The 22,575-nt window shown below is 45.0% G+C and overlaps 2 protein-coding genes across 5 annotated transcripts in view; one reads left to right on the top strand and one right to left on the bottom strand.

Moving 5' to 3' along the window:
* The window catches only part of SLC25A26 (solute carrier family 25 member 26), a 112,656-nt gene extending 90,640 nt beyond the window's left edge, over positions 1-22,016 (top strand). For 2 of the 4 annotated variants that reach the window (XM_081160000.1, XM_081160002.1), the window contains exons 5-8: positions 8,938-9,007; positions 14,634-14,698; positions 15,607-15,680; positions 19,838-20,928. In XM_081160000.1, the coding sequence (XP_081016126.1) occupies positions 8,938-9,007; positions 14,634-14,698; positions 15,607-15,680; positions 19,838-19,955 (327 nt within the window). In that variant the 3' untranslated portion in view covers positions 19,956-20,928. Of the gene's footprint in view, positions 1-8,937; positions 9,008-14,633; positions 14,699-15,606; positions 15,681-19,837 lie in introns of all 4 variants that reach the window. The other 2 variants (XM_081160001.1, XM_081160003.1) reach the window with 2 other exon arrangements.
* The window catches only part of LRIG1 (leucine rich repeats and immunoglobulin like domains 1), a 106,784-nt gene continuing 105,115 nt past the window's right edge, over positions 20,907-22,575 (bottom strand). Inside the window, exon 19 of the mRNA XM_081159999.1 lies at positions 20,907-22,514. Coding sequence (XP_081016125.1) covers positions 22,258-22,514 — 257 coding nt within the window. The 3' untranslated portion in view covers positions 20,907-22,257. The remainder of the gene's footprint in view (positions 22,515-22,575) is intronic.

The following is a 22,575-nucleotide window of genomic DNA, read 5'->3' as shown; positions in this document are numbered from 1 at the left end:
CGAGAGAGCTCGTGAAGGTTAGTGAAAGCAAGTGTCTCATTAGTTATCTTTTTTGGTGCCATTGTGGATAGAGGCTTGTCAGTGTATCTGTTTCTAGATCAATGGGATTTGTCAGTGCCAGTCCCTCAATTCCTTCATTTTAACAATTTTTTATAAAAAGCTCAAGATTGGTCCATATTTGAACATAGCAAGCTAGGCCTGCCTTTGCAGGTGGAAGGGTTAAAATAATCACACCTTTTTTTGTTGTTTCACCACCAACATCATGAACATCAGTTACAATAATGAATTTTGTTGTAACTGTTACTCAGTGAAATATTTAAATACTGTTAATATGAACAGGACCTTTTGTCCCTACTCCAGACCAATAAGATATCAAACCATAGACCCAGGAGGCTCAGAGAGCCCCAAAGCGGAATAAATACCCCTGCAGGAAAACCTGGCCACACGTACCCCAAAATATTACTTTCTAGCTATAAAACCTAAATATTACTGAGCAAACTCAGCGTTTGAGCCCTTGCTTTTGCTCAAGAATAATAATAAATGAGTTTTTTCCCTTAATTACCAGCAGTCATTCATTAAAGACTTTCTTACAAATTCTTATTATGGTTACCACCTTACTTATCTAAAGATAAGTATTGAACCAAAATACAGTTTAACAAACAAAAAAGTACAAATCAGCCCACACAAAGTTGGTGCTATGTATACATCTTAGCATAGTTTCAACCCAGTTGCCATAATAACCAAAATTAGCCTGTGTGTTTTAGATGCTCTGTAGCGGTCAGTTAGGTGTATCTGATTTTACTTATGGACCTAGTGCTACAGGAGAATCTGTTTTAGCCTGTCAGCACTGAGGATACTGCTAGAGCCGCTGTGTGGCAGAGGGAAAGCTTCATCAGGGGTCCCAGTTGCACTTTATATTGTTTTCAGTTTAAAACTTTTCTTCAGAAAACTCTTTTTAAAACATATTGGTATGTGAGTACTTCACAGAGAGACCTTCCACTGAGTTGAATATAAAACTTCAGGCAGACGTTGCCCTGTTTTTAAAGTGTATGTGCCACAGCCGCACGAGGCCCTGATCAGCACGGACCGTCCTGTCCGCGTCCTGACTGTCACAGGAGGCTGGTGGCAGGTGACGGCAGTGAGACCTGCACAGAGTGCTTTCCTCCTGTGGTCTTTACTGAATTATCATGGGGCTGACTCATTTGGAACTGAGCAGATGGTTGGGTACACGCCCCCCTCCTCGTAGCACAGAAGGCATTTGGTAAGCCTCACAGGCCTGCGCGATGGGGACGCATCACCACTTCTGAGCAGAGATGAAGCCGCCCCAGATTTGAGTTTCCCTGTCCTAATGCCCACACACTCACTCTTTATTCATTCATAAGACAGTGATGCACGTTCCGGTGGGTGTTTGGAACTGAAAAAAAGAGGCCTCCCTTTCCACTGTCCATCCTTGATGGAAACTCCCGCCCCAGCGTCAGCCTCTGGCTGCCTCGCAGCCCTGAGCCTGTCGTCTGCGCTCTGTCCTGAGGGAATCGGGCTGACAGCTGTACCCAGGGGGGCGAGGGCGGCCAGATTGCACCCTGCGGCTCCCCCCCGGAGAGGCCTGAGCAGGGAGCAAGGAGATCAGAACACCCGATTGTTTTGTGGTGATACCACTAACATTCAGGATTTGGTCTCACAGTATCTTAATGGATACTAGAAATATCATTCAGTGAAAAAAAAGCAGGCTGATGTTTGAAAACCACAGACCTGAGGTTTAAAGCAGTGGTGTGGTGACACTCACGCAAGGTCGTACCTACTCCGACCTCCTGTTCTGCCCGCCGCACAGAACTGTGGTTAAAGAAGGTGTCAGCATTAGGGGGAGCTGGGCGAAAGGTATATGGGAGCTCTCCTATTTTTGCAGCCATTTTGTAAGACTAACATTACTTTGAAATGAAATCTTCTATATTTGTGAGCTCTTAGAAACTAAGCTATGAGTCAGACACCAGGCAAAGCTGAGGACAGGACAGTGAGCGCCGGACGTGGCTCTGAGACCTAGGGTCTTGCGGCTCTGCCATGATCGTCCCTGTCTGTCGTCCCTGGCAGTTGACATTCCCAGTCAAAAGAGAAAACAAAAAACAGACACACACACAAGCAAAATTAAGAGCTTCTGACTACCAGCCTCATCCCTTCAACCTGAAATCTCTCATTTACATGAGATATGAACACAAGTTCATGAATTCATATAAAAAATTTATTTTTTAGTTGAAAAGAGAAGGAAACAGGACACTGAAGTGATAACTAAGCAAATAGCGCCCCTGTTTTTTTATTCATACATCTTTTGGTGCACAGCTTCCATCATACGATTCTTCTCATGTGGGCCCACTCTCCACCCCTCACTGCGCCCCTGGTCATTTACCTGCCTCCACAGGAATGGGCATTAGACCTCTTTGGCAATGGAAATAACTTATTTAAGTTGAGAAATTATGGCAATTTAAGTATTTCTGGTGTTCAGATAGGCCCTTAAAAATTCTCCATTACAAACCCACATTATTTAAACAACTTTTGTTGACATCAAAGTATTTCATTTACTAACTTGCATATTATAATGTAGCTGCACTGAGGTCGAGCTGTGTATGGTAGTTTTGAATGTGGCATGGACACTGTTCTGTCTACAAGACGCTGGGCTTTGGGGGAAACTGAACACCAGCTCCAGCTCCCCCACTTACTCTCTGTGTGACCTCAGGCAAGTTACTTAACACCTCTTAGCACCTGCCCACACCTCTGTTTGTGGATAATAATACACACTTTTAAAAATTAAATGACAAACGTAAATTCTTTAGCATAGTGCCTGGCATATGCTAGGTACTCAGCAAGTGGTAGCTAATATCGTCCACAGTAATCATTGATACTGTTGTCTACACTGTATTTTTATTCCACTTCCCAATCTAGTCTTAAATTATTTGAAAATCATAACATTTACAACCCCAGTGAGTAACCTTTCTGCCTTTCCAGCCAGTTTTTGTTGATTACAGTCCTCTGACCCTCCACATACGTGTGGTTTCAAAATACAGGTTCATACACAGCACTTTTTACCAGTCAGGTTCTTCTTGATATTGCTGGTGGTGTTTAATGAATTTAAAGTTGTTCTCAAATGAATCATTTGGGCATAACATTCATTTTTTTAGCTTGTTCTCAATATATTTTCCAGAGTTTCTGTTCTTGGACAATTCCTCATTTAAAAAAACAAACTCATGTTATTTAAAGCAAGTTGTTTTAGGCATTCACACAGTTTGTTCATCCACTCGAATATTTTAGTAATATTCCAGTAAAAAGTATGGTCCAGATATGTAAGTGAAGTGTCTTATAAACTCCCTTCTATTTGCTGTCAAGACAGCTATCGCTTATAGACCCACGTCTAAGACCCACGTCTGTACGAGACGCGCTCGCTCAGCCCCAGTTCTGTGCTCACTGCCTGTTTACACTTGGTTACTTCACTTCCTTGTCTGTAAAATGAGGGTGAATGGCACACTCCTCGGCTGTGGTTAGGGTTCCCCGAGTCACTGTATATAAAGTGTTTAGTGCCTGGGACATAGTAAGTTCATGTGAGTGTTTATTGTGGTTGCTGTTATAATCGTTATTTTTGTCAAGCTCTTTGTTTGCCACTGAAGCTTCTCACTTGATTCTAAACCAAGTGATTCTAGAGATTTTGGGTTTTTTTTTAAAGATATTTATTAGTATCCTTTTCAAATATGAAATGATTTTTTATGTTCTTAGACAAAATTATTCTGGCTGGTGATAGTGGAAAATTAAGCTTATCTATAGAGATTCTGTTTTTAAACTTTGTCTTCAGCCATCTGAGTCTGTTTTGATTAAGTATTTTCCCCCGACAACCAATTTGTTTTTCCCCTAGATTACAGCAGGCACCCCTGTGAAGCCTTCTCCGCACCCCCTTCTCTCTGTCATAGCCCTCCTCTGCTCCCTCTGTACCCCCGTTAGATATTAGACCTGACTGTGTAGTGGCTGACACTTAGTAGGTACTCAGTAAATGTTGAATTTATGGATTACATAGTATCTTCAATTGTTTACTCTTGTATGACATGCAATTCACATCTTGTTGTTTATTCTTTATTATTGCTTATAAACTCAGCATTATTATTAGTACTTTGGGTCTGTCTGGAGGAAACTTCTGCTCTTTAGAACCCTGGAAGATACCACTAGATTAACTGAAGATGACCGTAGTCATCACCAGAAACCCTTTCTAAAAAGTCAGCAAAGTAAGTAATGGCGTTAGCCTAGTAAAATACACATTCTGCCTCCTTAAAAGGAGAAGATGTTGCTCTACTCTTGTTTCTTATGCACCTCCAGTGCTTGTAAGACCTCTGGAGAAAATGTTTGCTACAAAAGCACAGATATATGTGCAAGTATAAGCTCATTTACTAAAGAAATACCAAGGACTGCACTTATAGGCAAGACTATCTTTAGAAAGCTATTTTTAATAAAACTTTAAGCTTACCTACTTCCATAAGTAAAGTTGCAAATATCTATTTGATAGCTGCACTCTTAGTCCATTGAACTTAATAAATACACTTTTCAAGGAACCATTCTCATCCGTTAGGTGGAAAAAAATTATTAGAGTCTGACACCACACATTATTGTATATCTGATTTATTAGGTAGTTTACATAGCCAGGTGTCTAATACTTAAGAAGAGTTGTTCCCTGGTATTGGTGTAAAAACAGACACAAAGATCAATGGAACGGAATAGACAGTCCAGAAATAAACCCACACATACGTGGTCAATTAGTTTATAGCTAAGGAACTGAGGCTGTACAATAGGTAAAGGACAGTTTTTTCAATAAATGGTGTTGGGAAAACTGGATGGCCACATGTAAAACACTGAAACTTGAATACTATTTTACACCGTACACAAAAATTAACTTAAAATGGATTGAATGACTTGAACTAAGACCTAAAACCATAAAACTCCTAGAAGAAGACATAGGCAGTAATCTCCTTGGCGTTGGTCTTGGCCACGACATTTTGACTCTGAGACCAAAAGCAAAAGCAACAGTAAATAAGTGAGACTGCGTCAAACTGAAAGGCTTCTGCACAGCAAAGGAAACCAACAAAATGAAAAGACAGCCTACTGACTGGGGGAAAATATTTGCAAATCATATGTCTGATAAGGGGCTAATATCGAAAGTACGTAACTCACACAACTCAATAGCAGAAAACCCCCCAAACAATCCAATTTTAAAATGGGCAAAAGATCTGCATAGACATTTTCCCAAAGAATACAGATGGCCAACAGGTACATGAGAAGATGCTTAACATCATTAATCAGGGAAATGCAAATCAAACCCACAATGAGATCACCTCACACCTGTTAGAATGACTATTATAAAAAAAATACAAGGAATATCAAAAAGACAAGAAATGACTTGTGTTGGCAAGTATATGGAGAAGAGGGAACCCTTGTGCACTCTTGGTGAGATATAAATTAGTGTAGCCACTGTGGAAAATGGTTTGCGGGTTCTTCAAAAATTCAAAATAGAGCTACCTACCATGTGGTCCAGTGGGTATTTATACAAAAGAAACAAAACTAACTCAAAAGGAGATCTGCACCTTTGTGTTCATTGCCGCATTATTTACAATATCTAAGATATGGAAACAACCTAAGTGTCCGTCAGTGAATGAGTGGATAAAGGAATTGTGGTGTAGGCACACAATGGAGCATTGTTCAGCTATTAAACAGAACAAAATCTTGCCATTTGCGACAACACGGACGGACCTCGAAGGCATTATGCTAATTGAAGTAAGTCAGACAGAGAAAGACAAATACTGTGTGATCTCTTATATGTGTAACCTTTAAAAAAAAAAAGCTCATACATACAGAAAAGAGATTGGTGGTTGCCAGAGACAGAGGATGGGGGATGAGAGTTATTGGTGACAGGGATCAAAGAGTAAAAAGAAAATAAAGAAAATAAAACCAGTAAATTACACAAAAAAGTTAAAGTTGACAAAATAAACAGGGTCCTACATGTCCGTTTCTGGAGCAACCCTCTCAACCTTACAGGTGCATTTTCAGTGGGAAAGTATTAAGAGTAGGACATTAGTACTGACTTTGCTTTTCTTCTTTCCAGTTGTGGTATATTTGGTTATAAAAATGTCATGCCATCATCAGTAGGTCATTACACTATTCTAACTATTATAATTAATATATTTAAGAGTTTTTTCTAATATTTGTCATAATTATTGCAACACATGCCATTATGCTAGAGGTCCTACCCAGTGCAGTAAGGCAAGAAAAAGAAATAAAAGGCAATAATCCAATTGGCAAGAAAAAGAACTGTCTTTATTCATAGACAATATGATCATTGATAACAGAAAATTTGATGCAATCTACAAAGAAGCTGTTAGAGCTGGTAAGTTTAGCAGTGTTGCTGGATACAAGCTCAGTATACAAAAATTCAGAAACTGAGATTAATAAACTATTTACAGTCACATCAAAACATATGAACTACTTAAAGATAAATCTGGCAATACAAGCACAAGACCTATATATTGAAAACTACAAAACACTGTTGAGAGAAAACAATGGAGGCTTAAGTAAGTGTAGAAAACGACCATGTTTATGGGTCAGAAAATTCAGTTTTGTTAATACCTCCATTTTCTCCAAAATGATCTGTAGGTTCAAAGCAAGTCAGATGAAAATCTCAGCAGGGTATTTTGTAGAAATTGATAAACTGATTCTAAAATTCATATGAAAGTGCAAAGAACTTAGAATAGTCAGAGCAACTTGGAAAAAGAATGGAGTTGGAGAACTCACACTACCTGATTTCAAGATTTATTATAGACCTGTAGTCGTCAACAAAGTATCGCAGTGGTATCAAGATGGATGTGTGGATTAGAGCAGAACAGTCCAGAAATAGGCACATACGCAGATGGACAATTGATTTTTCTTTTTTTTTTTCCTCAAAATAGGACAGTTGACTTTTGACAGCAGTGAGGAGGCAGTTCATTGGAGAAAGGATAGTCTTTTCCAGTTGCTGGAACAATTAAATACCCATATGAAAAACAAAACCAAAGAACTTCAGTCCATACCTGCAACATACTGAAAATTAACTCAAAACGGTGAATGGTCTAAGTGTAAAACCCAAAGACATAACATTTCAGGGGGAAGCAGGTGGAAAAGTTTTTGTGACCTGAGTTAGGCAAAGATTTCTTGAGTGTGTCACCAAAAGCAAGATCCGTAGAAGGATAATTTGGACTTCACCAAAATTAAAGACTTTTGTTTATTGATAGATGCAGTTAAGAGAATGAAAAGACAAGCCACAGATAAGAAAAATATTTGCAAGTGACTTTTATCTAGAATATATAAAGAACTCTCAAAACTAAATAATTAAGAGAACAGAGAACCCAGTGAAAATGTGCAAAACATTTGGACAGACAGTTAAGGAAATATATGGATGGAAGAAAGTACATGAAAAAAACCTCAGCATCATCAGTCATTAGGGAAATACAGATGAAAAGCCCAACGAAATACTGCTGCACACCTATTGGAATGATAAAAATTAAAAAGTGCTGACAATGCCAAGTGTTTGGAAGGATGTGGAGAGACTGGAACTGGTTAGAATGTAAATGGTACAACCGCTTTGGAAAACAGTTTGGAAGTTTCTTAAAAAGTTAAACATATACCTTCCACGTGGTCCAGCTGTGTCACACTTAGGTTTTTCCACAAGAGAAATGAAGGCATGTGTCCATATAAAGGCATGTACATAAATGTTCATAGCAGCTCTATTTCTAATAGTGAAAAACGTGGAAAAGTCCCAAATGTCTGTCAGTAGGTGCATGCATAAACAGATGGTGTATCTACACTGTGGAATATTACCATTTCAACGGGAATGGACGACTCACAAAAATTCTGAAGGAAAGAATCCAGGTTTTAAAAAATGAATGTATAATTTATCCATATAAAATTCTAGATAAAGCAAACTAGAGTGACAGAAAAATTCTATTGTGTGGGAGCTGGTGAGGAATGACAGAAAACTCTGGGGTGGTGAATAGGCTCACTGTCTTAATTGTGGCAGTGATTCCATGTGCATGCGTGTGTCAGGACTTAGCAAGTGGCATACTTTAAATATGTGTGGTTTATTGGAAATCACTTATACCTCAGTAAAGCTAAGAAGGGGGAGAGAGAGAGCGAGCGCGAGCAGGCTCTACTGTTAGAAAGCCCAGGTAAAGGTAAGGCCAACAGGACCTGACTCTCGGGGCTGTCGCGAGGACCGTGGGTTTTAGTCTGTGCTCGGAGCTTAGACCGGGCCTGACTCAGCGCTGTTCGCGGTTCCTTGTGACTGTGTCTTGTCTCCTGGACCGTAAGTGCTTGGTGAGCGAGGCACCATGCCATGGTCATCATTTCACTTCGCCTACTTTCGGACTCGGCATGGTATCTAATTCATGAACAATACAAGCCATTGTCTTGACAAATTTTGAGTTAATACTTAAATAACAGAATCAGCATCCTTCAAACATGCAACATGGATAAAGATTAAAAGAACTGAAGAATTTTGGCATACACTGCTCTGGACTAATTTGTGAATTATGGTGTTTATATGTTCAGAATTATATGAGAAATATTTACAGTGTTATATTGTCTTAAAGATGTATCTTTATTTTAATTTACACATGTGCACAGTGGGTGAGTATATGTGTTTGTATATCATACTTACGCCCTGAAAATCATTTCCTTTGAGCACTCGAATGTAGACATCACCCCTGTTTCTTTGACTTATTTTAGAATGCAGTTAAGTCCTTGGGAAAATCACTTATGTCATAAGTGAGGAATGCCACCAAAATAGCTTCTCACTTAAGTTCCCATCCCTAGAGCTCACCAACAGGAGGTTGCGATAAATTCAAATATTTAATAACTTGTTTTTTTCTTTCTCCTTAAACACAGGCCCTCTGGTCCTGGAGGCAGGATCATGTGGTGGATTCTTGGCAGTCAGCAGTCTGTGGAGCTTTTGCAGGTGCAAAGGATTATATTATACTGGGAAAGACCAAAGGGGGGGGAATGTGAAAATATTAACTATGCAAAAACAACATTCTTTAGAAATTCCAGATTGTTTAGATGAAAAGAGTTCCACTAGTTGTTTGAGAAAGAAAGTGTCTTAGGGAAAAGAAAAACCTAAAAAGGTGTCCGCTTGAAAGACAACCAATTTGTTTTTGACAAATTTTCTTTTCCTTTTATCTTTATTAAAGCCTTCACTCAGGCCCGGGGACCATCTGAAAGATGATTTGTCAAGTCCTGGGGGGACGAGCCTGGCCGTGGGCGAGGGCTGCCGGTGCAGCTGTCTCCCTGGGCCGCGCCGTGGGGTTTACGCGGACCCTGCAGCAGGCGGTGATTCACGGTTTGTGTGACATCTTTGACAGCACCGCAGATTAACTGGTGTCGGGAGAGCAGAGGCAGCTCCAGTTACTGGAGGCGAAGCTGCTCTATGTAGGAAAGAGGGAGATCGAAACATCTGGGCATTTTCTAGACATTAAACGGAGAGCACAGTGACAATATGCAATACTGTCGTCCATGATGTCACGTGAATTTTCCAGGAATGTTCTAATGAGGACTTAAGTGCTTCATGGAATTTAATAAGCGGTAGGTTTAACATTCTGAGATAAATGTATTTTGTTGTTGCAAATAAAGGTAAATTAGAATTATAGTTGAAATAAGTCGAAGTGGAGGTTTGCCAGAAAGCTGTGAATTGCTGGTTTAGCTGTGAAGCCAGTAGTAAGTTGATACGTAAGTTTAGATGTCAACATTGTTAGAAAACATTTATTTTTTCAATTTTCTTAATGGTTGTTGGATTGGGTGCTTTGTTGTAATGATTAGGAAAACAAAATGTGTTTTATTGGATTCTTAATTAATAATTGGGCCCACTTGACTTGTATTGATCATCAAAAATGGGAGTGTTGCCTGTAGACAGGAAGCCAGCTCACGGTGGTGGTGATGGTAATTGTTTCCACATGGCACAGTCATTAGCTGTGTTAAATGAGTAGGTGGTCGAGATTCATTTTCCAGAGGGCCAGTGTCTATCCCCGGTCCCTACCTGGGAAATGTGCATTGCTGTTGACTCCCTCCTGGGCCTTGGGACAAAGTGAGCATTATTATGGAAACGTGGTTGTCCTGGATAGGAAAGGCCACTTTTTACAGTTAGCAACATCATGAAACCTCCTTATGTAGAACCTGTTTTCTGGTCCCATTCCTCAAGTAGCTGATTCAAAGATTTGCTTACAAACATATTGTTTCTATTAAGGAAATTTGCATTCTTTACAGTTCCTTTTTCTGAATAATGCTTTGTAATAGGCAGTAAGCACTTAGATTAGTCAGAAAGGGGAAATAAACTTTTTATCAGAGGCCTACTGATCATGGGATCCTGTAGCTCGCCGTGTCCAGTGACAACAGAGCTTTGACATGAGCAGGGATGGGTTTTCGAGCCACACATTTGTGCAGGCCATCTGGCTGGACTTACAAAAGTTGTCAAGTCTCCATGTTTCCCCTAAGGAATGAGGCTTGGGGCCTTTGTAAGCACCATTCCTCACTGTGACAGAGAAGTAACCCTCCCTTCCTAAAGGGGTTACTGCACTGTAGCGTGTATTAGTACTTCATAACTGATAAAACTGAACAGATACAAGGCATTATTACTATTTCAATAAAAACAACCAGCACCCCAAAATGAGAAATTATCTTCACAATAATTTCAGTTGCATTGAAAGAATAGTATTAATAAAGTTACTATACAGTCATCTCCTCTAACACAATCATCTAATTTTTTCAGCTGAGGTTCTGATAGGTGAAGTTTATTCAAGGTCTGCAAAGATCCATTGTCAGATCCATGTATATTTAGCAAAAGATTAAATACCTTTCTTGTTTATATCCCCTTTGTTCTGAAATTTTACTTGGTACAGTGTTGATCCTGATGAATTAGGTTACTACTTTATCTTCTGAAAGATAAGCTTCATTTGAACATACTCCAGACTGTAGAAGAGCGACCTGTAAGGTTTGTTGCGGCACTGTGAGGTGTAAGGCTTGTGCATGAGACACTGCAGAGAGATGCACCACCGCCTGCCATCCCGGGCAGCTCCTTTCAGACCTGATGGCTGACCGCCACACTTCCAGACTCCGCCTAGGTGGCCACGATGGCAGCGATAAAGCTTCCCTCAGAGCGGAAGTCGGATTTCTCGGTCCTCGTGCCTGACCCACGGTCTGGGTGTCCCCGCACTCTGCTGTGCCCGTGCTCATTTCTTAACTGCTTGGCACAAATATCCAAAAATGGCCCTTGAGATTGGAGGTGTTGATGGCTTGTCATGCCCAGCACCTCCCTTGGCTTCTGGTCAGGGGTTAAACTAGGAAGCAAAAGGACTTTGCCAACTTCCTCGCCTCAAGTTAACGTCCAAACGTAAGGTCATAATTCAGCCTAAGTAATTGTGACATTTGCTACGAGAGTGATCATTGCTATTTTACTGTTCTTTGATCAGTTTCTCATAATTAACACCTATTTACATTCTCTGAGAGTGACAGAGATACAGATATGGATACTCAGACAGACAGACACATATCTTCCCATGGCTTGAAATTCTAGAATAAGGTGAAGGGTTATCGGGGTAAAAATGATAAGGCCCAACACACTCTTTAAAACAACACATTTGATGTTGAAGCCCTACCGCCGGGGACACTGGAGATTATGCAGAAGAGGGGTCTGAAGACCCTCCTCCTGTTCCCAGGCTGTGGGGAGAGGGACCTGCAGGGACCATGACTGGCACGCTGTCCCTGCTGCCCCTCCACATTCACAGCTGCTGCACCTGTCCTAGGAAGGTGGCCCCTTTGTCTAGAGAGCTCAGCAATCACATTTACAACATCTAGTTCCCCGTCTGCTCTGAAAGCAGTTCTAACATCCAGGCAGAGCCTGACTGCAGCGCAGCCAGAGATACGGTCCCTGGGACCTGAGCACTAAGGCAGCCTGCAGTTGCTGTAGCAAGAACTGTTTCCTGGCCAGCATGTCAGCGTGTCCGTGTTGTTACAACCAGCACTTTACAGTTCCCTCAGGTAAAATGTAACTGGGCGTGCCGGTCCCCTGCCCCTCCCTGTGTGACCAGTTTTTCTATTACATGACCTTCCCAAGTCCTTCCTGCAGCCTCATAAAACATTGTGAGGCCTGTGAGTTAGGGCAATCTGATACTTGAAGATATTCAAATTGATTTATTAGTAACTTTCATAAAATACCGTTTTCCTCATGGTAGTAAAATGAAGACCTATTTAAGCATATGTGTTTTGTCTTTAACGTCTCTTCATATTACTTCGGTGAAACAGAAATCTCTCAAGAAAATACTGCAGGCATCCACAGTCAAGGAACAGGGAATGTTTGCTAATGGCCAACACAAGCTTGACTTGCAGTATCCCGATTTATTAGAAGGCAAATACTTTTCAACATAGGTGACTCATAAAGCTTGAGTGGTCAGACAGGACAGGTGTCCTTGCCAACTTTTAAGTCGTTTTAGTTGGTTGAGGACAGTTTGAACATTTTCAAACAAGAAAAATGCTGTATGCACTTCTGAGTTTAACAGTCGGATAAATTTTAATGTCCAATATCAGTCATTATGTCATGAAAGAGCTAAGATACATGTTATCTGTGTCCCTGGCAAGCGTGCAAAACGCAAATGAGATCAAGCAGTCTCTGACAGCGCCTCCGATGGTGCCTGGGACGGGCACTGTCCAGATACAAACCAAGCACAAATCGTGGCTTGGAACTTCCCCCCTTTTAGAGGACAAGTTGAAATCTTGTTTGTAAAAATGACAGACACATGTCCAGGGCACCCAGGAAGCATCTTTGAGTCCCTACTGTGTGTGCTGGGCTGGAGATATGAGGAAAAAACCTTACACCTCTGCCCAGCCAGACAGGAGCTCATTACTTTGAGCACTAGTGTGAGCGAGGACCACTCTAGACACCTTGCCCAGACTCATTTAATCCCTGGGCCTTATTGCTGCCTGCATGTAATAGATGAAAACGGGTCTTCCAGTGGCCAGAAGCTCAGGGTCTGGAGCCAGACAAAAAAGTTCAAGTCTCAGCTCTGCATTGAGGAAAACAGCCTATGATTTCAGCTCTCTGAGCTTGTTTTCTGCCTGTCGCCTGGGGTGACCGGAGTGCTGTCTCCTGCGGTCCTTTACCTCAGGCCAGCCAGCTGGGAGCAGGGAGGGAAGCTGGGTCTCTCTGGCTCTGAAGGAGCTTCTTCGGGCCAAGCCCTGCAGCCAGTAAAGGTCAGGATGCACAGGTTCACTGTCTTTTCTTCCTTGGGCTTTTCCTGTTAATGATGTGAAGCCCTTCTGGACCCTGTTCTTTAATTAAAGTCTATTTACTCTCGTAGTGCGGAATATATGGTTTAAAAAATTAAAATTGTAGGATTTCAGGACTGGGTCCACAAAACTTTAAAATACTTGAAGTTCAGCCAAGTTTCTCGATGTCAGGCAGCTTTTGGATCTGGAGGAAAATGCTTCACATGTTCATAACACAAACATGGCTTAAAAAAGGAGACTCACTCATGGTATGGATCCTCTTTAGCCCTAAATGTATCATTTGTGGGAAACCAAAAATGGAACATAGAAGCATAAATGGGCACGTCTTTAAAAAGTCAGTGTCTCCGAGTTACCAAATGGAGAAGGTTCTGTGTAATGATCTTTCTTCAGCAACTTATTTAGAAAGATATTTGGCAGAGATCAAATGGCTTCTTGTCCACGTGCCACAAAACTGGGAGGGGGAGAGGTGCTATTTCTGGACTCCCCTTCACACACGTGCTCTGCTCACCCTCCTATGAGCGGCCTGCTTCACCCGGGAAAGTCCTTCGTTGTTTCACCTCTGTAGGGCCTCCTGAGGTTTAAAATACAGCTTTGTATCATTAAATAGAATATTGGCACCATTTACTGCGGTTTCTGTTTTTTTAAAAAAAGTTCCAATTGCTCTGTCAGAAGACACGGACCCCTTTGAAATGTGCGGATGTTTAGAAAGTCCCCGGGGCAGTCGGATTGCGTGGGAGAGGAGGTGGGAGGGAAGCGGCAGGAACGCCCGGTAGCTCGAGACTAACCAGCCGGCTGCGGAGGGGCCTTAGAAACGTTCCTCCAGCTGGCCTCTTATCAGACCTGGAGATGCGGAGAGCTTTACTCTTTAAACGTTTGTAACTCGAAGCATCCAGCCATTTACACCAAAAATCCTCACCGTGATATGGGTTTGTTTGCCCGCTTTGCCTCAGAGCAGAAAAGACAGGAGCATTCTGGAGTCAGATGGAAGCAGCGGCCGCAGAGGCCCGGCCCGCTGCAGTCACGCAGCAGGCGTCTGTCCCAGGCACGGCCGTGCGGCCACACAGGCCTGTCCCCTGCTCCCCGGGAGAGCACGTCCTGTGGGGCCTCTTCCCCGTGTCCACGCAACGTGGCTTCCCCACGGAGGCGGTGACCTGTGGGTACATGCTCTCATGTCCGCGTCCTGTTCTTGAACCAGTCGGACACTGATAAAGGAGTGATTTGGGCAGAGTTATGAGGGATTAGAAAATAGAAATTATAAAATACTGTGCAATACAGTAAACAGTCCTGTGCTGGGGGTTTTATCCACACAGGTGGATTTGCAGCTGCCGTCACCACGCCCCTGGATGTGGCAAAAACAAGAATCATGTTGGCAAAGGTAAGTGGTACAATAACACACACACTATTGAAGCTCCCATTTGCTGGCACTGGGGCTGTGTGTACACAGTGAATAACAGTAGGAGATACTTCCCTGTAACAGCAGCCGTACGCTTCCTGTGGAACCACAGATGAAACTGACGTTGGCAAAACAGTGTCCACCACTGTCACCGTGGCCAGTGTCTGTACAGCATTCCACTTTCAACATCATTTCAACTGCAATCTGTAGGCAGCAGGGCTGGCAGGACCTCTGCCTGGTCACATTGCATTCAGATGACCTGTTTTTCCTGGTGACAGACCTGAGGCTCGGAGTTGACTTCATGCCAGGCAGCAGGTGAGCTAGATGCTTGGCCATAACGGTGAATTAGGACAGTTGTCAGAATTGTTAAAAATTTTTCATTAAAAAGAAAAAATGTTTTTTAAAAAAGTTACAGACTTCAGGGAATGAAGTCTGGGCCAAAACATATAACATATCTGGGCGAAAACAATAAAAAATAGCCATGCCCTTGTGGGAATGGGGGACACGTAAGGGCTGGACTCCAGTATGTTAGTGTTTAGGCCGACAAGGCCAGACCCGAGAGCATCAGTGTTTTAAATTGGACGTGGTCCCCTCTATTAAGTGCAGTTATTAGCTCCGCAGGTGCGTTTCACAAGGCACCACCTACACTGACTGTTCCCCGTTCTCTGAGGCCCGACGCAGCCTCCAGAGGTCCTCCTGCCCGGGGGCTGCACGCGAGTTGCCCGGGGGAGCCCTGCCCCGTGTGGCGCAGTCCAGGGGTCCTGGCTCCCCCGAAACTCCCCATCTGTTTGAACCTGCCCCAGGTGAGGGCAGTAGGGAGCCGTGCATCTGAGAGTATGTGTAGGTTGGGGACTTTCATACGGTAATGGCTCTCTCTGTCCTCTTCGCAGGCCGGTTCCAGCACCGCCAGTGGGAATGTCCTGTCTGCCCTGCACGGGGTCTGGCGGACACGGGGGCTGCCAGGGTAAGGACAAGGAGGAGCCTCCGCCACCTTCCTCTCCACCGCTGCCCTCCTTTAGCCGGGGCGGGACACACACTTTTCCTGTCTTCTGCTTATGCCCTGGTTGGGGTCTGTTTATATTGGGTAGAACATTGCATTGGGTTTTGCTTATGTGAAAGAATATTGTGCCATCGCAGTGATGCCGTGTTCCAGCCAGGTCACTCCCAGCCTCACCCATCTGGGCGTGAGGTGCTCGCTCTGGGCTGCAGCACTGGGAGGGTGGGCTTCCAGTTCTGTAAGGCGGGAGCCAAGGGACTGAGGGTGGCCCTGTCAGAAGAAGCATTTGTGGTCCGGGTACTTTTAACTATTACTAGCAACAGGTTACTGTGAACGTGCGAAATGCCTGACAATGCACTGTCAGCAGCTGAGTGCCTCGGACCTTTAGCATCAGATCCTCAGGAGCTCTCTTCTGTTATTTCAGCATTGCTCATACAACATAAACCTATAAAGCTGTCTGAATGCTGGGATCTGTACAGATACTCGAAATTATGATTTTCTCTTTGGAATCATCTATCAGGGATTTTCTTGAGACAGCAAAGCGGTGGCCACCTTTAGAGGGGGGTCAAGGCTGAGCCCAGTGACAGGGAGGCTAGCGTGGATGGACGCAGAGGGGGGTGGTGCTGTGTTGTTCACTGATTTGATTGTGGTTTTGTGAGCACTCAGCAGGTTTGTGTTTCAGCCAGTGGATAGTCTGGGGACTATTTAGCCTGCTGGTCAGGTCCCAGGTAAGACAGTGGCAGGAGAATAGTCCCATCCTCTTCAGAATTTCCAGCTGGCAGTTTGGAAAGCAGGTGGCAGTGGATGGTTGTGTGGAAAGTAGCAGCTGATAGATAGATGCCACTTGTCTGAAGGACGTCAGGATTTTGAGACCACTGGGTTTATCAGAAAGGAACTCTGGAGCAGGGGAAGGGCAGAGTGGTGGCCACTGTGGCCAGTGCACTGGGAGGAAGTGGGGCCTGGTTGCTCAGCTGAGGCACATTGATTTGCACGCCAATTCCTCCCCGAACAAAGACAGTGTGAGGGGAAGGTGAGGTCTAGAGCAGCTTACTAGTTGCGGGTAAAACATTCCCACTGTCCCAGTTTTGAGCTTACACAGAGGCGAGCACTCAGTAGCTTTTTAGGTGATGGAGTCAAGCTGCCGAATTTCACTCATTCATTTCAGTGTATTTCACACTAGATTCTGTGGCAAGTCTTGGTCAAACCTCTGCTCTTGACCTTAGCTCTGTGGATTTGGTGTTAAGCTGCAGCCCACCTGCCTTCTCGAGAAAGGGGCGATATGTAGGTGACACCTGACTTGATTGGCAAAACCGTGGCCGCTGAGAGCTTGTGGAGAAGGGATTCCCCTGAGTAGGTGATTGACACTGAACTTTCCTTGGCCTGGTGTGATGTGCACCTGATGCTACCACGTAACCAGGTAGTATGGGTCCAGGCAGAGGGCCGTGTCAGATGCGCGAAGGGCCTGTCTCTGTCCCCACAGTTGGCCTGGAAAGCAGCTCGGAGTTTTGCTTATCTCCTAAGTCTTGGGCTCTTGTTAGTGTAGACATACTTCGGCGAGGCGGGTTCCGGTCCAGACCACTGTGGTCAAGCGAGTATCACAATAAGGCCACAATATTTTTGCTGGTGGAGGGTCTTGCCTTCAATTTGTAAAAAATGCAACATCTGTGAAGTGCAATAAAACAAAAGGTAGTAAAGCAAGGTCTGCTGTGTGCCCAGCATGGTCCTTCGCAGCATATTGCAGGCAGCCAAGCTTGTCACTTAAAGAATGACAGTTTTCATTAGCTTCCTGTTAGTGTGATAAAAGACAACAAATAATTTGTCTAAAGAATTGTAACCAAAAGCAGGCAAAAGCAGCAAAAACCCCTACAAATACGTGCAGCTGTTCTGATGAGGGTCGTAGACATTCTCAGCCCTGAAGGTGTCTCGGTTGCTTCCTCTGTCTGGTTTCCACACACACAGCGGCCGCTGGCTCCTCCCGCCACCCTGCATGCACCTGCCAGTGTCACCAGGCCCTCAGGCTGCCCAGCCGAGTCAGGGTCCACGTCTCGGTGGGGCGGTGCGGACATCTCATGGAGTAAAGGGTGATAGTTTGTTCTCTTGGGTTGGTTCATTCCAAGTCCTGGCTCACATTTGGTGTCTCCAAAATAAAACTACTGCACTGCATGCTCATCTGGCCCAGTAGCTGGAAAGCCACTGGGAAGCTGCTCACCCCACAGTGCTCCTTCCTGCTTTCCTTCTGCCCATCAGCTGGCTTGTCGGCCTCGGTGTGCAGTAACTGCCATGCCGTGGGTGCCCGTGCGCCACTCTGCTGAACATCCCAGTCTGCTGTCTCCTTCGGCTGTGCTCACTCCAGACAGCCCTGCTCTGTCCAAGGCTCTGCCTCCGAGTTTGGTTGGGGCACTCACTGTACAAATTACTCTTTTTAAAGCTGTAATTATGTTAAACAATTCGACTGTCATCTGGTGAAACCATAAACTGCTTCCATCTGCCTCTCGCCAGGAGCAGCTGAGCTCATTAGCAGCAAAAGCTGAACCCAAACACTGGCTTTAGAGTGAAGTCAGTTTGGAGGGAGCAGGGGGAGACTTTGTGGCCATCACGATGGTCTCCCAGCCCCATCTGGGCCCTCTGGAGGGCAGGGCAGGGAGGTGACTGCTGCTCAGGCCAGGACACCATGGCCTCAAGGTGGTAATTTATGAGTTTGTCCTCACTGACCACCTCATACAAAAACAATTTGCACGATGCTGAGATGAACTTTTTTTCCTACAAGTGTATTTTGATCTTCTATATAATTTCCATGGCTATTTCTAGACAAGAAAAAGGAGTTCTGATTTTATCAGTAGTATTTTAATTAATGATTTCAATCCTTAGCTAATTAAAATAAGATGCCCCTAACACTACCCGAAAGTGCACTTTCTGTGCAGAGGAAGCAGCCTGGCGGCGCGGCCTGGGCAGGAGGCTCCTTCCCTGTGCTCCAGAGGCACCTTAACGTATCAGGGGGGCGTCCCCATGTATGGACAGATGAACTGCTGTTGGCATAACCTGACCATTTCCAGTTTCCTTCCCTAGACCTGACCTTTTCACTAGTGAATCCACTTCCACTGATTATTAATTTTGTAAGCAGAAAAACAAAATTATAAACTCTTGGTTTAAAAAAGTTCATGTATTACAGAAATACGGGCAGGGACTGTCTCCTGTAATCCTGCCCTGCGGGGACAGTCCACAGCCCCTTCCTGCCACGTCTGTCTCACACACAGCTGCATCACACATGCTGCTCCAGGCTGGACTGTTAGGACCCGCTGTGGCACTGTGTGTTGGTACGTCCCGCCTGCCGCCGCCTCAGCAGTTTCCCCGTGTGGATCCTGCACCAGAATGTGTGTAACCAGAGGGGTTCTTTGCAGTTTTTTATCAGCAATGCCATGACGAACATCTTGAACAATAGGCGCATGGCTGTGGGAAGGTTTTAAAGAATGACTCCCCAATATACATCCCCAGTAACACTTTGTATTTCCTTCATTATTCTAAAGTTGCGAATTTGACTCCTGAGGTGCTTGGGGACTGAACCTGCTCCTGCCTTCCCTGCCAGCCATGGGAGGCGGGAGAAATGGGATCCATGGAGATCCGTCTCCTGCTGTGCATCATGTTTGTGGGCCTCTAAGGACAGAATGTGCCCGAGTCACTGGGAGGAGCAGCAGACTTGTCCAAAAGTCTCCTCGAACACCAGAGACCACCAGGGGCCTCCAGGGTGGGCTGTGCCCTTTGACTCTTTTATAAAAAAGTCAATTCCATCATCTGTAAAGACAAAGGGTCTGGAAGTTTAAGCAGGACTATTGTGGGGACAGAGTTACTGTTTGACTAATTATTTGACTTAATTGTGAGCGCACAAGTAAGCTGTTTGGTATGTAGCCACTTTCGCCAACAAACAGCTGGGCTCAGACTTCAACAAGTCTGCTTGGGAATGTAATTTAGTGCGATTCTGAAAGGAAAAAACACATGTTAAGTACTGTGTGGGGTTTAATGAGCATGGTGTGTTGAGTTGAGCAAGCTGTGGGTGTTGGAATTTAACCTTTTTAAACACCTTTTTTAAACACAATTTTTAAAATCTCCTTTGCTCCCCCCCCCCCCAGATTATTTGCAGGTGTCTTCCCTCGAATGGCAGCGATCAGTCTGGGAGGTTTCATCTTTCTTGGTGCTTATGACCAAACGCGCAGCCTGCTGATGGAGCTTGGCACTGAGCGCCCATGAATCACACCCGCATGCACTTCTTCCAGGGGGCTGCTGTGAGCTCTCCCTCCCGGCGAGCAGCTGCCTGGCCTTCGGACAACAAAACACGACGCTGGAGTTCAGTTCGCGGAACACGGCATGGAGAGCACGTCTTCCAGGCTACAGGCCGCTGGAATGAGGTCACCTGCGTATTTGCCCGAAAGTTAAGAAAACGCCCACAGCAGTAATTGAACGATTTTCTCAGAGCCCCTTAATAAATGAGTGGTGATGCTGAGTCCAGGCCCTCAGAGCTTTCACTTGATTGTGTCTGACCTTTAGTTTCCTGCCACCTGGTAGCAGATTCGATGGCAGGCAGAGACGGGCACACTTTCAGGAGAAGGGCAGTTGTGCATGTGAGGTAGTTACCGGTGTGTCCACTTACGGCTCTGTTGAAAAACAATGGCCTACAGGTGCGTATGAGCCGGGTGACCAGGCTGTTCTCGATGACCCTCGGACTGAGCCTGTGGAAACACATTTGAACCTGACAGAGGCGTGTCCAGCGGCCACGTGGCGTATGAAACCAGCAAGCAGCTGCGGCCAGGAACCAGGTGGGCCCCGTGGGCCTGAGGGTGGAGGGCGTGCTGGGGCCTCAGGGCAGCAGGGCCGCATTCGGGGCTTCTCCACTTCAGAGCGGAGGGACGGGCTTCGCCTGGAGGTTTAAGCTCAGCACCCAAGTGGAAGGTCACCGTTCAGAGCTTGACTGACTCTTCACAGCCCCTAGAGCTTGTCAGTCGCGGGAGCCTGGTGCTGTCACGCCTCCCCCAGAGACGGCCCTGCTTGGCCTAACCACGCACTGGTGCTTTTTCCTCTCAAAAAAGAAAGGGTAGGACGACTGCACTTGTCGGGGCCGCTCTGGAATTAGGCAGGTGAAGCCCTGCTGGTTCCAGTGCACACGTCACATTTGTGGAAGGACGACCGAGCCACACATCCATTCATTCACAAGTGAACCTTTATTAGACACATCACTGCCGCTTGTTAGACACTCAATATCTTACATGTTTTCAACGTACATTGTACCAAAACTTCTATAAATAAATAACTGTACATGAAAGTAATACTTCCTCTCACACTGCCTCTCCACAGCAGCAGGTTCACATGTTGTGGACGTAACATTGGTCAGTTAACTATTGAGAACAAAACTACATGTGCTCACCTTTGAAACAGTGATGACATCGGACAGTAAAATTTAACATGGTAACCACTCTGTCAATACCTACCTTCAGCTTTTTGGCTAAAGGACCTTGCTTTCCAAGCTTTTAAGGACCTTGTTAGTTTCAATGCAGTTTTTCCTGAAACACCCATTGGCACTCACGAGATGGTTAGTTACAGGTCTCAAAAGTGCAAATATACCAGAACCCAAGTCAAGGGCCGAAGCTTGCCATTCGTCTGTCTGTGCGAGGGAAGGACGCGGACGGGCCTGCTCCGGGTCCTCAGTCGAGATGAGCCAGCCCTGGAAATAAGGGCTCCATCCTTCCTCCCCCAACACCAAGGTAACGTTAATTATATTGGCAGAACTAAAGCATCACTATTGAAAAATCCACAGGTACCAACAGCAGCAACCTCTATCTTATTAGAAAGCCTCAAGTGACAATCAAGTAACACTGACAAGACCACATTTGCTTTTACCATAGAAGGAAGAAAGGCTTAATTATCCAGACCAAATGCTGTGGTGATTACAGCCCCCACCACGCTCGTTAAGAACTCGAACCTAGGAGCAAAAGCCACTCAGTGCAGTGTGCCGTCCCCAGGGCGGTCTGCACCCGCACGCGAGCAATACCGACGTGAAGCTGCTCCCGTGCGAGCAAGTCTGCCTGGAAAGCGTCAGGTCTGCCCCGCGATGTGCGATCGAGTCTGAGGACTTCCGCCTTCCGCCCACACAACCCTGGGAGCAAATGTGGTTTTCAGCGTCTGTAAATTCCACCCATGCATTAAGGCACCAGAACTATCCCCACTCCAAAGTTAAACAGCAACCTGATATGAAAAATATGTCAAAACTGTAAGATTTTCTGTTAACCATGCAATAAAGATTAAAATATCCTCTGTAAAAGATATATAATATATATGAAATCTCTGAAAACTCTTATGTACAGTGGTATCCAATACTTTTCTGCCTTTTATACACAATAGCCTCTTGCAATCTGTGCTTCACTGCAAGTCCTTTAAACAACTGGCACTCCACATGGAAGTTGGAACTGTACAGGTCCGCGACGCTTGAGCCACGCTTCCTCCTGGAGCCCCCACCTCCTCCCTGCAGAGGCTGGCACAAAGCCGAGGTAGACTGCGCCTAGCTCTGTGGTGCAAACAGCAGTGGCCCGCTCCGTTTCCCAGGCAGCTGTCCCATCAGTGGTGTGGACTCAGGCCCAGAGTCGCATGCTCTGGGGAGGTGTCCATTGGGAAGGAGCAAGTGCTGGCCTTCACTGGGGGCGTCGGGAAAGGCCAAGGGGGCTTGTGTGAGCTCAGACCTGCCTGGAGTTAACGCAGAGGGCAGTATGTCTATGGCGTCTGCCTCACACAGCCTTGCTAACGTCCACGGAGAGGCCCCTGTGAGAGAGGAGAGGGCACGTCAGACCCTCTAGCCTGGCTGTTTCCGTGCTGCCCCGAG

Source organism: Miniopterus schreibersii (assembly GCF_964146895.1).
Source record: "Miniopterus schreibersii genome assembly, chromosome: 15".
Classification (NCBI taxonomy): Eukaryota; Metazoa; Chordata; class Mammalia; order Chiroptera; family Miniopteridae; genus Miniopterus; species Miniopterus schreibersii.
This window is presented reverse-complemented; position numbering and strand designations above follow the sequence as displayed.